This window comes from Papio anubis, chromosome X (assembly GCF_008728515.1).
Source record: "Papio anubis isolate 15944 chromosome X, Panubis1.0, whole genome shotgun sequence".
Classification (NCBI taxonomy): Eukaryota; Metazoa; Chordata; class Mammalia; order Primates; family Cercopithecidae; genus Papio; species Papio anubis.
Genome location: NC_044996.1, coordinates 4,117,717 through 4,134,452, shown reverse-complemented (window position 1 = coordinate 4,134,452; position 16,736 = coordinate 4,117,717). Strand labels below are relative to the sequence as shown.

At 46.3% G+C, this 16,736-nt stretch overlaps 2 protein-coding genes across 2 annotated transcripts; one reads left to right on the top strand and one right to left on the bottom strand.

The window, feature by feature from the left end:
• Positions 1-245: 245 nt before the first annotated feature.
• LOC108583647 lies at positions 246-3,009 on the bottom strand. Its single transcript, XM_017953761.3, has 3 exons — positions 2,551-3,009; positions 1,967-2,047; positions 246-1,441 (listed from the first exon to the last, which is right to left on the bottom strand). The coding sequence occupies exon 3, from the start codon at positions 1,312-1,314 to the stop codon at positions 439-441; it is 876 nt and encodes a 291-aa protein (XP_017809250.2). The 5' UTR covers positions 1,315-1,441; positions 1,967-2,047; positions 2,551-3,009; the 3' UTR covers positions 246-438.
• Positions 1,752-8,179, top strand: GPR50 (G protein-coupled receptor 50). Its single transcript, XM_003918414.4, has 2 exons — positions 1,752-2,080; positions 5,060-8,179. The coding sequence occupies exons 1-2, from the start codon at positions 1,894-1,896 to the stop codon at positions 6,757-6,759; spliced, it is 1,887 nt and encodes a 628-aa protein (XP_003918463.2). The 5' UTR covers positions 1,752-1,893; the 3' UTR covers positions 6,760-8,179.
• Positions 8,180-16,736: the final 8,557 nt, after the last annotated feature.

Here is a 16,736-nt window from a genome sequence, read left to right as displayed (position 1 = left end):
ATGAATGTGAAAAGCCTCCAGGCGGGAGATTGTAATTCGCGCCCGATTCAGTTCACAGAGGCGAAAGCTGCAGGATTGGGGTGGGGGCTTCATTTTCAAACAAGGGGACACATTCCCACTTTAGGCTTTTTAGGTAGAGACAGTGTGTGCAATCTTGGTTTTCGACAGGGTCTGTTTTTTTCGTTAAAGGTATCTGAATGTTGAAGTTCGTCACGAAACGGGCCCCTACCACCTTGTCTGTCTCCCTACCCATCCCGGGGCAAGGGGGGCTGCTGTGTCCAGACGATGGCGCTCCCGGCCAGTGCAACCCCTCTCCCCTACTGTGGCAAGAAGACTAGTCTGGAACAAGTTTCAAGGTGTTTACTGAGATTTTGGAAGGCTTCTCGACAAGAGCCGTAACTTTTAGTAGCCGGCAGAAATCCATTCCGGTGACTAAGGTTATTGAGGGAACGAGTGTCCGAATCGCGCCCCTTTAATTTTGCCCGAATATTCGAATTTTCCGTGGTCCCCGTGCAGCGAGATCCTGGGCGCACCGCAGGGGAACTGTGACGCACGGCGACAGAGATCCTCGGTGTGGAGGGCGAGGGGGACGGCCTGACAGGGATGGGGTCGAAACCAGAACCCCAGGAGGGGATGGGAAAGGAGAAAGACCGAGATGAATCCTGACTGAGGCAGGGGTCGCCGGTCAGCCAGCGGCTTCTTGGCTTTGCCGCCTGACACCTCTGCACCTTTCACGCTGCTGCGGCGCAGCTCCTTCAGCCTTCCTGACTGCCCCGTACCGCTCAGTAGAGAGTGCCGAACATCCCGAGAGGGGAGAGGCGTCAGAGCCTCTCGTCCTCGGTTTCCTCGAGAAGCGGGGACCCAAGAGAAGAGCTTTATTGCCTGTTTTACTTTTTCCCAAAGCGTCCCTTGGCTCCCGCCGCCAGGTTGCCGGCAGCTGGGAAGAAGACGAGCTCCCGCTCCCGTTAGCCCCAAAACTGAGGACCGAATGGCCACCGCTGCCTTCCCTAGGTCCCAGGGTGCAGACCCGCTCCCCACTTCCAGAGTCGGGCTTAGGGTACATCTCTTTATGGAGAGTGCAAGACCGGGACCGGACTGAGCGGCTCCTCGCAGCGCCGCTAAGGGAGCCAAGCGGCTCCTGGCGAGAACGGGAGCGGGGATAAGTTCCCTAGGGATTAGGGACCCACACTGGGGGTGGGAGCTCCCAGCAGTAGTCCCATGTTCCCCGCGGGACACAGAAGGCTCTAGACAGGCAAGGACATGGGACGTGGGATGGACCTCACAAGGATACTTGCAGAGGCAAGTATCTAGCATTCAAGGGGCCACCGGCTATCCCCTACACCATGCTGGGGGCTGTGGACTGGCTTGGTCTAGCACTGGATCTTATGAAAGACCCCGAGCTCTGGCTCTGCAATCTACATCTCTTTGCCAGGTGTTTGCACTGGAGGAGGGAGGGAGAAGAACTTGCTAGAAACGGATGCGCAGCGGCTGGTGGAGGGGTGGGGGTGGGGGACTGCGAGCTAGTCAGGATGCTTGCAAGGTACCTGGGAGATTGAAGGGCAGGGTGGGCTGACTAGAGGGGAAGCACATACAAGGCAGTCGGAAGCAAGATGACACCTCAATGTGGATTTGCCCAATAAGAGGGGGTGGCCAAGGTGGTGGTGTTCAGGGAGCTCTGATTGGTCGGGGGGAGGGATTTGGGGTGGGGCTAGCCACCTCTTGAGGCTTTAAAAGCTCATCGGAGAGAGGCGGGGTGCTGTCATTTGCTCTCTGACTCTCAGAGAGGGAGGCACGATTTCCTGGAGCTCCTGGTGACAGAACAGGTGTTTGCTGTCTGGACCTGGCTGCTGATCCTGAGCCTGCTGGGAGATCGTAACGATCTCCAGGAGCAACATGGGGCCCACACTAGCGGTTCCCACCCCCTATGGCTGTATTGGCTGTAAGCTACCCCAGCCAGACTACCCACCGGCTCTAATCATCTTTATGTTCTGCGCGATGGTTATCACCATCGTCGTAGACCTAATCGGCAACTCCATGGTCATTTTGGCTGTGACAAAAAGCAAGAAGCTCCGGAATTCTGGTAAGCCACCCTTTCTTCTCCCTCTCCAGTGTGCAGAGACTTGCAACCCGTAGGGCGTTAGTTTTTGAGCGCCCCAGATAGAGAATCTATGGACAGTGCCCTCATATTGAACATCCCTGCTCCCAAATTCCCCGCAAGCCTGGGGGTGGTAGTATTCTGTCCGGGCCCTCTAAACGTAGAGGTTCTCAAGGCCGAGAGAGCACAGAGAATTAGCTTTGGGCATCCAAGTGCAAAGCGTTCCCGTGGTGCGCGGCAGCCCGAGGATCCCTGTCCCGTCGGGGCCTGATGCGGAGTGAGCCGGCACGCGAGCGGGAGAGTAAGGCGATTCACCCCGGTACAGCAAGCCGAGCCAGCGGATGCCGCAAGGGCGGCCGCGCTGAGGCAGCGCGGACCGAACTGACGCGGAGGAGCAGCTGGGCTGCGACCTGCTCTGTGAAAGTTAAGTTCGCGGCGGCCGCGGCGGCGCTTACCAGAGCGCAACGCAGTGGCCTCTCCCTAGCGGGGCCAAGACCCCGCTCGCCGCGGCCCTGGGGCTCCAGGGCGGCTCCCGGGCAGATCCCGGGCGGCGGAGCACAGACCCCCGCGCCCGAGAATCGAGCAGGGAGGTCTGAGCCCGCCGGAGCCGAGCTCCGTCCGCCCGTCCCAGGGCGAACGGCAGAGAGAGGCGAGCGGCGGGTCGGGCACAGCAGGCGGTGGCAGCGACGGCGGCGGCAGCGGAGATCCCGAGGTCCGTAAGCGGGGAACTGGGGGTCGCAGGGCGGGCAGGCGAAGAAGCTTGGGACCTGGGCATTGCTGGGGGTGGAGGGATAGAAGGCAGCAAAACCGAGTAGGAATTGGCGGGAGGGTGACGGGAGAGCTCAGAGGGGGCGATGGGGGACTCAGAGAGGCTGCAAAGGGCTGGAGTCCGGCAGCCGCAAGCGGGACTTCCCCCACTGCTAGCCACTGCCGAGGGGGAGGGGCCGGGGGCCGCGGGCAGGGGGCCGGCGGCGAGCAGGGCAGGAGGGAAGCGTGGGAGGATGCCGGGCACTGCGACATATGCTGGGGGTGGGGGCGACAGACACTGCAAAGCAGCTAGTCCGGTTTACAGGTTGGGCGGGAGAGGGCTCTGGAAGGGAGGGGAAAGGGCGAAGGCGCCCAAACTCCGAGTTCAGGCAGGGGGAGGGAGGGGCGGCGCCAGGAATTTCCACCGCCAGGTTCTCGATCGGCTGCGCCGAGGAGTAGGGACCTAACGGGGTCTGAGAGGGTGGGGAGACCAACTGGATTCTCCCAGGGGGGGCGTGGGGGAGAGGTGGCGGCCAGAGTCTGGGGGATTACTTGGCTTGGGCAAGGAGTCACGAACACTGAACAAGTTTCAAAACGCACTGACTGGCACAGTCATTAAAAGTTTTCTTACAAAGTCTGGTGGGTGTCTCCGATTTCTCCTTCGTCTCCTGGAGTCGTGGGGCCATACACTAGGTCTTCACCTTCATCCCCCCGGTGCGGTCCCGAGGTGCAGTCCCACGGAGTCCCGGGGGCGACCTGCGAAGCCCATTTTATTTCCTTTAGGTTTCTTCTTTTCTTTCTTTTTCTCCTTTTCCTTCCTTCCTACTATAATTCAAATAAAGGCTTTTATGGTTGTTGTGGTTTTGTTTTTAAGGCTTTGCCCCTTCTCTTTTCGGCTGTACTTCCCTGAATTCATGACTTTGCGGGAAAACCCTAGAAAGAACCTCTTCAGTAGAAAGCGCTGAGGCCGAGTGCTGACAGCGCTGGAGGAAGGAGGAAGAAGGAGCCATACCTTTGCCCTTTTCAAAAGCGCTCATTTTCTCCTAGCCCAAGATGAAGTGCAATATTTTGCCAAACCAATGCTAATTAGCAACGAGGTGTTTCCAAAGAAAGAGGGCTCTGCGCCTGCACTTGGCCTCTTCCTTCGCTTTTTTGTGAAAGGTTTTACAAAAAAGTTCCCACCTCAGCCTACAAGACCGGAGTGGGGGTGATCCTTCTTTATCCTGTTTAACCTGAAGGCTCCAGTAAAGTTCAGTGCCCGGAGCTGGGAGCTCTGTTCAGGGCGCTGAATGTGCCAGTGTGCGGCTCTGCGCGTGGACGCGGCATGAAACTGAAACAGGCACTTCTGCTAATCCTTGCAGGAATTGTTCTCCTCCCCCCAACTTCCCCTTGTCCCCCCACTCACCTCGCGTCACCCTCCCCGCCCGCCCTCTCACTACTTCTTTGGTCTCAGACTAAATTTTACAGGGTTTCCCTACTTCCCCTCAGTTTTCACTCTTAGGTTACCTCAGGAACGGTAAGTATGTGACTTGGCAAGGTTTTAGGTTACTGCTTGATCCCATCGGAAAAAACTGTTTAAGAAGATGGCCTCTAATGCCTTTTCTCAGAATCTTCTCTCTAGTAATGTGTTTATTATAAATGCAATGCTAGGCTATAGGAGGGAGATAGCTAATTTATCTTTTTCTAATTATTTATTTATTTTTTCAGTTTGAGGCTTCCTGACATCCCTCCAGTGTCTTTCCTTGCCCCCCACTCTCCAGCCTCTTTCCTAAAAACAAGTCCCTCTAGCTTACCTCTACTCCCCTCCTTCTCCCTCCCCCTCACCTCCAGTGAAGGAAATGTTTGCATTTTGTTTTTCTCTAAGATGTTGGCAGCATGACCCTGTCTCATTGTGAAGGCTCCTGGCAGGGATTTTGTGCTCACTGCTGTCTGTCTCATGTTTGCTTCTTTCTCAGAGCAGAGATGACGTTGTTTTGAAAGGAAAAAAGGTGGGCAAAGTACAGGTCTCCCAAACCTGGCTGTTCATCAGAGCCATGTGGGACCTGCTTGTAAATAAAAATAAAAACACAACTGCATTTCTTTAAAAGAATTCTAGAATTATAAATGGTCATAATCCAGCTGGCCTTCCCCTGCACCTTAAATGTGTAGATTTCTGTACTTAAACCATTTATTCTTCTCTGTCTTTCCCTTTTCTCCCTCCCTTGATATGTTTTTCAGGCAACATCTTCGTGGTTAGTCTCTCTGTGGCCGACATGCTGGTGGCCATCTACCCATACCCTTTGATGCTGCATGCCATGTCCACTGGGGGCTGGGATCTGAGCCAGTTACAGTGCCAGATGGTCGGGTTCATCACAGGGCTGAGTGTGGTCAGCTCCATCTTCAACATTGTGGCAATCGCCATCAACCGTTACTGCTACATCTGCCACAGCCTCCAGTACGAGCGGATCTTCAGTGCGCGCAATACCTGCATCTACCTGGTGGTCACCTGGATCATGACCATCCTGGCTGTCCTGCCCAACATGTACATTGGCACCATCGAGTACGATCCTCGCACCTACACCTGCATCTTCAACTATCTGAACAACCCTGTCTTCACTGTTACCATCGTCTGCATCCACTTCGTCCTCCCTCTCCTCATCGTGGGTTTCTGCTACGTGAGGATCTGGACCAAAGTGCTGGCAGCCCGTGACCCTGCAGGGCAGAATCCTGACAACCAACTTGCTGAGGTTCGCAATTTTCTAACCATGTTTGTGATCTTCCTCCTCTTTGCAGTGTGCTGGTGCCCTATCAATGTGCTCACTGTCTTGGTGGCTGTCAGTCCGAAGGAGATGGCAGGCAAGATCCCCAACTGGCTTTATCTTGCAGCCTACTTCATAGCCTACTTCAACAGCTGCCTCAACGCTGTGATCTACGGGCTCCTCAATGAGAATTTCCGAAGAGAATACTGGACCATCTTCCATGCTATGCGGCACCCTATCATATTCTTCTCTGGCCTCATCAGTGATATTCGTGAGATGCAGGAGGCCCATGCCCTGGCCCGTGCCCGTGCCCATGCTCGCGACCAAGCTTATGAACAAGCCCTTGAACAAGACCGTGCCCATGCCTGTCCTGCTGTGGAGGAAACCCTGATGAATGTCCGGAATGTTCCATTACCTGGTGATGCTGCAGCTGGCCACCCCGACCGTGCCTCTGGCCACCCTAAGCCCCATTCCAGATCTTCCTCTGCCTATCGCAAATCTGCCTCTACCCACCATAAATCTGTCTTTAGCCACTCCAAGGCTGCCTCTGGCCACCTCAAACCTGTCTCTGGCCACTCCAAGCCTGCTTCTGGTCACCCGAAATCTGCCACTGTCTACCCTAAGCCTGCCTCTGTCTATTTCAAGGCTGACTCTGTCCATTTTAAGCCTGCCTCTGTCCATTTCAAGGGTGACTCTGTCCATTTCAAGCCTGACTCTGTTCATTTCAAGCCTGCTTCCAGCCACCCCAAGCCCATCACTGGTCACCATGTCTCTACTGGCAGCCACTCCAAGTCTGCCTTCAGTGCTGCCACCAGCCACCCTAAACCCACCACTGGCCACATCAAGCCAGCTACCAGCCATGCTGAGCCCACCACTGCTGACTATCCCAAGCCTGCCACCACCAGCCACCCTGAGCCCACTGCTGCTGACCACCCTGAGCTCTCTGCCTCCCACTGCCCCGAGATCCCTGCCATTGCCCACCCTGAGTCTGACGACAGTGACCTCCCTGCGTCGGCCTCTAGCCCTGCCAGTGGGCCCACCAAGCCTGCTGCCAGCCAGCTGGAGCCTGACACCATCGCTGACCTTCCTGACACTACTGTAGTCACTACCAATACCCATGATTACCATGATGTTGTGGTTATTGATGTTGAAGATGATCTCAATGAAATGGCTGTGTGAAAAATGCTCTCACAAGTGGCCAGGAAGTGGTCGCCTTTCTAGTTTGTTTTGCATATGTAATCCAAAGTGAGATACCTTACTGCACCTAGACACAGACACTGACACATAGAGATGGTGTAAGCTACGTCCACCCTTCAGGCATACTCCTCCTTTACTTAATGTACTCTATTAAAGTGTGTGTGAGTGTGTGTGTGCTTGCTATTTTAGGGACCTTAATTTCCCTCAAGTTTGATGTCTGTTGTTCCAAACCTCCCTTTCCACCTATGGTCAACCTTCAGTCCTCAGTGATCCCTGAAATTTTTAGACTTTGATTTTTTTCCCACTCTTGTGTCCCTCCTCCCCTTTCCTCATTTCCTCTGCCTTGTTCCTGCTTTCTTCTCCCATTCCCTGAGGGGGTTGGGAGAGGGGTGCATGCACAATGCTAAAGGTGTGTTGTGGTGAAGGCTTCCATTAATGTGACTGCACAGCTTTATCTTCTTAAATGTGTAACTCTATATTATACTTTTAATAGCAGTCAGAAAAGCGGTTGTGATCAAGTACAAGTACTGGAAAGTTTCTTCCTAAATTTCAGCAACAACATATGACCCCTATTTGAAGATTACAATTTGATAAGCTCTTATTAAAAATACATTTTTTATGCCTATGAGATCAAATGGCAAAAGGAAAGATATGGGCACACAAAATTATTTCTATTTTTTGAAAATTCGAACATTGGTGCTTTTTATAGTCAAACATGGTTGCAAATGATAAGAGGTTTTTACTTTATTTGTAATTATTTACCTTTTTAAGCATTTGCCAGGATTTTTTTTCATTTAGTTCCAGAGAAATAAATCCATTCATAAACTAGTTTCTTCTCCTAAAATCCAATCTTACGGTTGCTAGGATCAATTATGGTAATATTTTTAATATTATAAGTCATAACTACTCTTTACCACAGATTTTTTTTTTAAACAACCTGGTATTTTTACAGTTTTTACATTATTGTTTTCATTCAAAAGGGAATTTGAAGTGAATTTGAAGTGGCAGCAAGAAGTGAATTGAATACTGCTGGGAGGTTGTAAATGACCATTCCTCCTGGATGGGGAGGGAGGCAAGGAGGAGAAAGAGATGCCGACACCAATCAATCCCACCACACATTCGACATCAGCCAATCCCACCACACTTGGCCAAGGTTCAGTGATACACGATGTTAAGTCGTAGATGTCTTATATTAGCACACTTGACAGACCAGGAAATGATTTTTCTCTACAATTCAAGAAAATGGCTGTTTAATAAAAATTTCAATTGCTGATTCAAATAGACACTTTAAGCAAAGTTTACTGTATGAAAGCTTGTGAGGATAAGTGGAAATGTATTATACTGCCTTAATTCTATTCTGTATTTGTGGTAGCAATTAAATAAAAGTGTTTTTGTGGCTTTAGTTTGTGGTTTGTTGATAAATTCATTTCTCCACTGGAGTTACTTACGGGGAGGGTGTACAGGGTGAGGGGTGGCAAAGCATTGACCATGGGGGAATCAGAAGACTTGGGTGCAAGTTCCATCCCTGCTACCAGCTTGCTGTAGGCCAGGGCAAGTCCCTTGACCCCTCTCACCTCAGTCCCTTTACTTAGCAAACTGGAGAGGTGGTGGGGAGAGGGGAGCATGCTGGGGTTGCTATGTTCTTCACACTAGTGCATTGGATGACCTGACCTGCCTGCTCTTGGATATCTGAACTGTACCAGATATGGCTCTGAAAAGAGACCCCTTTTTACTCCCCTGAAGGGAGTGAAGCCAGGCCCCAATAATGTCATGACCCAAAGGCTTCTGGAATGAAGAAACAGAGCTCATGAGGGAATGGGGGAGGCACAAGAGTGAGAGGCAGGAGGGCTGGTGGTTTGCTCTCCAGCTCAGGGGTGGGTAGCAAGACCCCAGCCACTGGGCAAAGCTCCCGATCTTAGGAACACAGTTTCAAAAGAATCTCTGACAATAAGGAAATGCTCAAAATACACTGATCAGCAAAAATCAAACTGAATTCAAAGTAATATACAGTAGGACATAATTTTTTAAAAATATGCATACTTAACACATGCACATATAGACAAACAGTTACACATATGCAGTTGTTCTATCCGGGCTTTCCCAGGCTCTGAGTATAGATAGACTGAGGTCATCTTAATTTTTAATGCCCAAGTTAAAGTGGTTTGAGCCATCAAGGGCTGCCTGCCTGAGGACTGCCTGCACCCCTGTGCCAAATTTCTGTGCAGAAAATATAACTAAAAGGGATGTTTATTCATGTACTTACAAACTGGTTACGGTCAGCTCCCCATCCATGTATTCCATGTTCTCACTCTCCACTCACACCCAAGAAGTTGTTTTGCATGAGACTGCAAGTGTCCAAACCAAGGGTACTGTGTCCCAATGCTCCAAACTGCCACTCTCCAGGGGCTTACAGGGTGCAAGGTTTTGAAAGAAGATGAGAGGGGTGACGAAAATTATCTGCCATTATTACAACTTTGTTCTGCAATTTTCCCCCAGTGCCTGAAGCAACCCCGCTCACACCAAGTCTCCTGAAAGTCATACCAAGTCTCTTGAAAGCAGCCACTTCCACCATCTCTGCTTATCTCCTGCAGCTGCTTTCATCAAACTTGCCTGAGCCACTGCGCCTCCGCCTCTGCGCCCATAATCACCTGGATAGGAACAAGCAACACTTCCACCCCAATTCCTTCTCAGTTCCTTCACAGCCCAGAAACATTTTTTTTTTCTGCTCCTCTCTCCCTTATCCTGTTCCCCTTCACTCTCAGAAGCCATTAAGATTCCTAAACGCATCTCTGATTTACACCCCTCCCTCCCCACCCCCCTACACACTTTGAGTGACCAAGGCAAGAAGCTGAATCTCTGCTTCAGGTTTAAGGTGTGTCGTAGTTCTGCCTGGAAAAAATGCAGAGCTTCTGGCTTTACAGCAGTGAGAATGAAAGGGCCAACTTTGCTGACTTCCTCAAAGAGAGAATCTGCCTCCAGAGGAGCCTAAATCTCCATAATCAAGGGATTTAAAAAATGCAAGCAACTTTTAAATGACAGTTTTTCCGAGTTTCTCCTCTTTTCTTTTTAAATGGAAATATAATTTATATACTGTAAAGTGACACCAGACTTTTTTTTTTTTTTAACATATGCATACATCCATGTAACTACCACCCTGGCCAAGATATAGGTAGCCCTCTAGGAAGTTCCCTGTTGCCCCCTTCTAATCAATACCCCATCCAAAGGCAACCACTATCCTGACCTTACCATACATTAATTTTGCCTGTTCTAGAATTTCGTATAAATGGAAGAATACAGTATGTATTCTTTTGTGTCCAGCTTCTTTTTAAAACAATTGTGATGAAATATACATAACATAAAATTGACCATTGTAAACTTTTTGAATGTACAATTCAGTGGTATTAAATATATTCACATTGTTGTGCAACCGTCACCACTATTCATTTCCAGAACTACTTCATTATCTCAAACTGAAACTCTGTACTGATTAAATAACAACTTCCTTTCCCCTTAACCTCTGGTAACCACCATTCTATTTTCTGTCTGTATGAATTTACCTATTCTAGACACCTCATATGAGTGGAATCATACAATGTTGGTCCTTTTGTATCTGGCTTCTTTCACTTAGCATAATGTGTTCAAGGTTCACCCATATCATAGCATGTATCCATACATTATTTTTTATGACTGAATAACATCCCATTCTAGGGATATACCAAATTTTGTTCACCCTTTCATGTATTGATGGACATTTTGGTGGTTTCCATTTTTGGCTGTTGTGAATATTGCTGCTATGAAGATTGATGTACAAGTTTCTGCTTGAGCCCCTGCTTTCCACCTTTTTGGAGATATACCTAGGAGTGGAATTGCTGGGTCATGTAGTCCAGCTTCTTTTGCTCAATATTATGTCTTTGAGATTCATCTATGTTTCTGTGTGTGTCAGTGGTTGGTTATTTTTCACTTTCGTATAGCATTCTACAATATTAATATATTACAATTTATTTATTCTACTACTGATGGATATTTGGGTTGTTTCCAATTTGAAACTATGATAAAAATGCTTCTATAATCATTTGTGTACATGTCTTTTAATTTAATTTTGTATTGAGGTATAATTTTACATACAGTGAAGAACACTACTTCAGTGTCAAGCTCTACTTCAGTAGAGAGCTCAACAAATTTTAACATATGTGTACACCCGTGTAACCACCACACACATCAAAATATAAAACATTTCCAGCACCCCAGAAAGCTCTTTTATGCCAGAGTAATTTTGCTGGTTTATTGAACTTTATTTAAATGGAAGCATACAGAATGCATTCTTTTGTGTTTGTGTTCTTTTCTTCATCATTTTGTTTGTGAGATTTATCCATGTTACTTTAAGTATAACCAAAACCAAAATTAGTAGAAGAAAACAAATAATAAAGATCAGAGCAGAAATAAAGGAAATTGAAATTAAAAAAACCAATAGTATCCATTCCAAGATGGCAGAATAGGAACAGCTCTGGTCTGTAGCTCCCATTGTGATTGATGCATAAGACGGGTGATTTCTGCATTTCCAACTGAAGTCCCTGGTTCATCTCATTGGAATTGGTTGGACAGTGGGTGTGACCCACGGAGGGTGAGCTGAAGTGGGGCAGGGTGTTGCCTCACCCGGGAAGCACAAGGGGTTGAGGGATTTCCCTTTCTTAGCCAAGGGAAGCCATGACAGATTGCACCTGGAAAAATGGGACACTCCCGCCCAAATACTGAACATTTCCCAAGGTCTTAGCAACCAGCAGACCAGGAGATTCTCTCCTGTGCCTGACTCGGAGAGTCCCTTGCCCACGTAGCCTTGCTTACTGCTAGTGCAGCAGTCTGAGATTGACCTGAGAGGCAGCAGCCTGGCGGGGGGAGGGGCATCTGCCATTGCTGAGGCTTGAGTAGGTAAAAAAAAGTGGCTGGGAAGCTGAAACTGGTCAGAGCACACTGTAGTTCAGCAAGGCCTACTGCCTCTATAGATTCCACCTCTGTGGGCAGGGCATAGCTGAACAAAAGGCAGCAGAAACTTCTGCAGAATTAAACGTCCCTGTCTGACAGCTCTGAAGAGAGTAGTGGTTCTCCCAGCATGGCATTTGAGCTCTCAGAATGGACAGACTGCCTCCTCAAGTGGGTCCCTGACCCCCATGTAGCCTAACTGGGAGACACCTCCCACTAGGGGCCAACAGACACCTCATTCAGGCAGGTGCCCCTCTGGGATGAAGCTTCCAGAGAAAGGATCAGGCAGCAATATTTGCTGTTCTGTAGCCTCCGCTGGTGATACCCAGGCAAACAGGGTCTGGAGTGGACCTCCAGCAAACTCCAACAGACCTGCAGCTGAGGGACCTGACTGTTAGAAAGGAAACTAACAAACAGAAAGGAATACCATCAACATCAACAAAAAGGACATCCACACCAAAACCCCATCTGTAGGTCACCAACATCAAAGACCAAAAGTAGATAAAACCACAAAGATGGGGAGAAACCAGAGCAGAAAAGCTGAAAATTCTAAAAACCACAGCACCTCTTCTCTTTCAAAGGATCGCAGCTCCTCACCAGCAACAGAACAAAGCTGGACAGAAAGTGACTTTGATGAGTTGACAGAAGCAGGTTTCAGAAGGTCGGTAATAACAAACTTCTCTGAGCTAAAGGAGCATGTTCTAACCCATCATAAGGAAGCTGAAAACTTCGAAAAAAAGTTAGATGAAAGGTTAACTAGAATAAACAGGTAGAGAAGACCTTAAATGACCTGATGGAGCTGAAAACCATGGCATGAGAACTACGTGATGCATGCACAAGCTTCAATAGCCAATTCGACTAAGAGGAAGAAAGGATATCAGTGAATAAAGATAACATCAATGAAATAAAGCAAGAAGATTAGTTTAGAGAAAAAAGAGTAAAAAGAAACAAACAAATCCTCCAAGAAATATGGGACTATGTGAAAAGAACAAATCTACATTTGATTGGTGTACCTGAAAGTGATGGGGAGAATGGAACCAAGTTGGAAAACATTATTCAGAGTACTATCCAGAAGAACTTCCCCAACCTAGCAAGGCAGGCCAACATTCAAATTCAGGAAATGCAGAGAACACCACAAAGAAACTCCCTGAGAAGGGCAACCCCAAGACACGTAATTGTCAGATTCACCAAGGTTGAAATGAAGGAAAAAATGTAAAGGGAAGCCAGAGAGAAAGGTCGGGATACCCACAAAGGGAAGCCCATCAGGCTAACAACGGATCTTTCAGCAGAAACCTTACAAGCCAGAAGAGAGTGGGGGCCAATGTTCAACATTCTTAAAGAAAAGAATTTTCAACCCAGAATTTCATATCCAGGCAAACTAAGCTTCATAAGTGAAGGAGAAATAAAATCCTTTACAGACAAGCAAATGCAGAGAGATTTTGTCATCACCTGGCCTATCTTACAAGAGCTCCTGAAGGAAACACTAAACATGAAAAGGGACAACCAGTACCAGCCACTGCAAAAACATGCCAGATTGTAAAGACTATTGATGCTATGAAGAAACTGCATCAATTAACAGGCAAAATAACCAGGTAACATCATAATCTCAGGATCAAATTCACACATAACAATATTAACCTTACATGTAAATGGGCTAAATGCCCCAATTAAAAGACACAGACTGGCAAATTGGATAAACAATCAAGACCCATCAGGGTGCTGTATTCAGGAGACCCATCTCATGTGCAGAGATACACATAGGCTCAAAATAAAGGGATGGAGGAAGATCTACCAAGCAAATGGAAAGCCAAAAAAAAAAAAAAAAAAAAGCGGGGGTTGCAAACCTGGTCTCTGACAAAACAGACTTTAAACCAACAAAGATCAAAAGAGACAAAGAAGGCTATTACATAATGGCAAAGGGGTCACTTCAACAAGAAGAGCTAACTATCCTAAATATATACGCACCCAATACAGGAGCACCCAGATTCATAAAGCAAGTCCTTAGAGACCTACAAAGAGACTTAGACTCCACACAATAATAATGGGAGACTTTAACACCCCACTGTCAATATTAGACAGATCAATGAGACAGAAGGTTAACAAGGATATCCAGGACTTGAACTCAGCTCTGCAGCAAGCAGACCTAATAAACATCTACAGAACTCTCCATCCCAAATCAACAGACTATACATTCTTCTTAGCATCACATCACACCTATTCTAAAATTGACCACGTAACTGGAAGTAAAGTACTCCTCAGCAAATGTACAAGAAGAGAAATCACAACAAACTGTCTCTCAGACGACAGTGCAATCAAATTAGAACTCAGGATTAAGAAACTCAATCAAAATTGCACAACTACATGGAAACTGAACAACCTACTCCTGAATGACTACTGGGTAAACAATGAAATGAAGGCAGAAATAAAGATGTTCTTTGAAACCAATGAGAACAAAGACACAACGTACCAGAATCTCTGGAACACATTTAAAGAAGTGTGTAGAAGGAAATTTATAGTACTGAATGCCCACAAAAAAGCAGGAAAGATCTAAAATCGACACTCTAACTTCACAATTAAAAGAACTAGAGAAGCAAGAGCAAACAAATTCAAAAGCTAGGAGAAGGCAAGAAATAACCAAGATCAGAGCAGAACTGAAGGAGATGGAGACACACAAAAAAACCCTTCAAAAAATCAATGAATCCAGGAGCTGGTTTTTTCAAAAAGATCAACAAAATTGATAGACTGCTAGCAAGAATAAAAGAGAGAAATAAAATAGAAGAAGAAAAGAGAGAAGAATCAGATAGATGCAATAAAAAATGATAAAAGGAATATCACCACTGATTCCACAGAAATACAAACTACCATCAGATAATACTATAAACACCTCTATGCAAATAAACTAGAAAATCTAGAAGAAATGGATAAATTCCTGGACACATACATCCTCCCAAGACTAAACCAGGAAGAAGTTGAATCTCTGAATAGACCAATAACAGGCTCTGAAATTCAGGCAATAATTAATAGCCTACCAACCAAAAAAAGTCCAGGACCAGATGGATTCACAGCCAAATTCTACCAGAGGTACAAAGAGGAGCTGGTACCATTCCTTCTGAAGCTGTTCTGATCAATGGAAAAAGAGGGAATCTTCCCTAACTCATTTTATGAGGCCAGCATCTTCCTGATACCAAAACCTGGAAGAGACACAACAAAAAAAAGAGAATTTTAGACCAATATCCCTGATGAACATCGATGCAGAAATCCTCAATAAAAAACTAGCAAACCAAATCCACCAGCACATCAAAAAGCTTATCCACCATGATCAAGTGGGCTTCATCCCTGGGATGCAAGGCTGGTTCAACATATGCAAATCAATAAATATAATCCATCACATAAGCAGAACCAATGACAAAAAGCCATATGATTATCTCAATAGATGCAGAAAAGGCCTTTGACAAAATTAAACTGCGCTTCATACTAAAAACTCTCAATAAACTAGGTATTGATGGAAAGTATCTCAAAATAATAAGAGCTATTTATGACAAACTCACAGCCAATATCATACTGAATGGGCAAAAACTGGGAGCATTCCCTTTGAAAACCGGCACAAGAAAAGGATGCCCTCTCTCACCACTCGTATTTAACATAGTGTTGGAAGTTTTGGCCAGGGCAATCAGGCAAGAGAAAGAAAGAAAGGGTATTCAATTAGGAAAATAGTCAAATTGTCCCTGTTCGCAGATGACATAATTGTGTGTTTAGAAAATCCCATTGTCTCAGCCCAAAATCACCTTAAGCTGATAAGACACTTCAGCAAAGTCTCAGGATACAAAATCAATGTGCAAAAATCACAAGCATTCTTATACACCAGTAACAGACAAACAGAGAGCCAAATCATGAGTGAACTCCCATTCACAATTGCTACAAAGAGAATAAAATACCTAGGAATCCAACTTACAAGGGATGTGAAGGACCTCTTCAAGGAGAACTACAAACCACTGCTCAACAAAATAAAAGAGGACAAAAACAAATGGAAGAACATTCCATGCTCATGGATAGGAAGAATCAATATTGTGAAAATGGTCAAATTGCCCAAGGTAATTTATAGATTCAATGCCATCCTCATCAAGCTACCAATAACTTTCTTTATAGAATTAGAAAAAACTACTTTAAAGTTCATATGCAACCAAAAAAGAGCCCACATAGCCAAGACAATCCTAAGCAAAAAGAACAAAGCTGGAGGCATCATGCTACCTCACTTCAAACTATACAACAAAGGTATAGTAACCAAAACAGAATGGTACTGGTACCAAAACCGATATATAGACCAATGGAACAGAACAGAGCCCTCAGATGTAACACTGCACATCTACAACTATCTGATCTTTGACAAACCTGACAAACAAGAAACGGGAAAGGATTCCCATTTAATAAATGGTGTTGGAAAAACTGGCTAGCCATATGTAGAAAGCTGAAACTGATTTCTTCTTACATCTTATACAAAAATTAATTCAAGATGGATTAAAGACTTAATGTTAGGCCTAAAACCATAAAACCCTAGAAACCTAGGGCAATACCATTCAGGACATAGGTATGGGCAAAGACACCATGTCTAAAAACACCAGCAATGGCAACAAAAGCCAAAACAGACAAATGGAATTTAATTCAAACTAAAGAGCTTCTGCATGGCAAAAAGAAACTACCATCAGAGGAACAGGCAACCCAAGAATGGGAGAAAATTTTGGCAATCTACTCATCTGACAAAGGGAATATCCAGAATCTACAAAGAGCTCAAACAACTTTACAAGAAAAACAAACAACCCATCTAAAAGTGGGCTAAGGATATGAACAGACTCTCAAAAGAAGACATCTATGCAGCCAACAGACACATGAAAAAATGCTCATCATCACTGGTCATCAGAGAAATACAAATCAAAACCACAATGAGATACCATCTCATGCCAGTTAGAATGGCAATCATTAAAAAG

Excerpts from the sequence above, each read along its gene's own strand:
- GPR50 (XM_003918414.4), top strand. The coding sequence starts at position 1,894 with ATGGGGCCCACACTAGCGGTTCCCACCCCCTATGGCTGTATTGGCTGT. Across the intron at positions 2,081-5,059 it reads CAAGAAGCTCCGGAATTCTG|GCAACATCTTCGTGGTTAGT; the intron begins GTAAGCCACCCT and ends TATGTTTTTCAG.
- LOC108583647 (XM_017953761.3), bottom strand. The coding sequence starts at position 1,314 with ATGCTAGATACTTGCCTCTGCAAGTATCCTTGTGAGGTCCATCCCACG.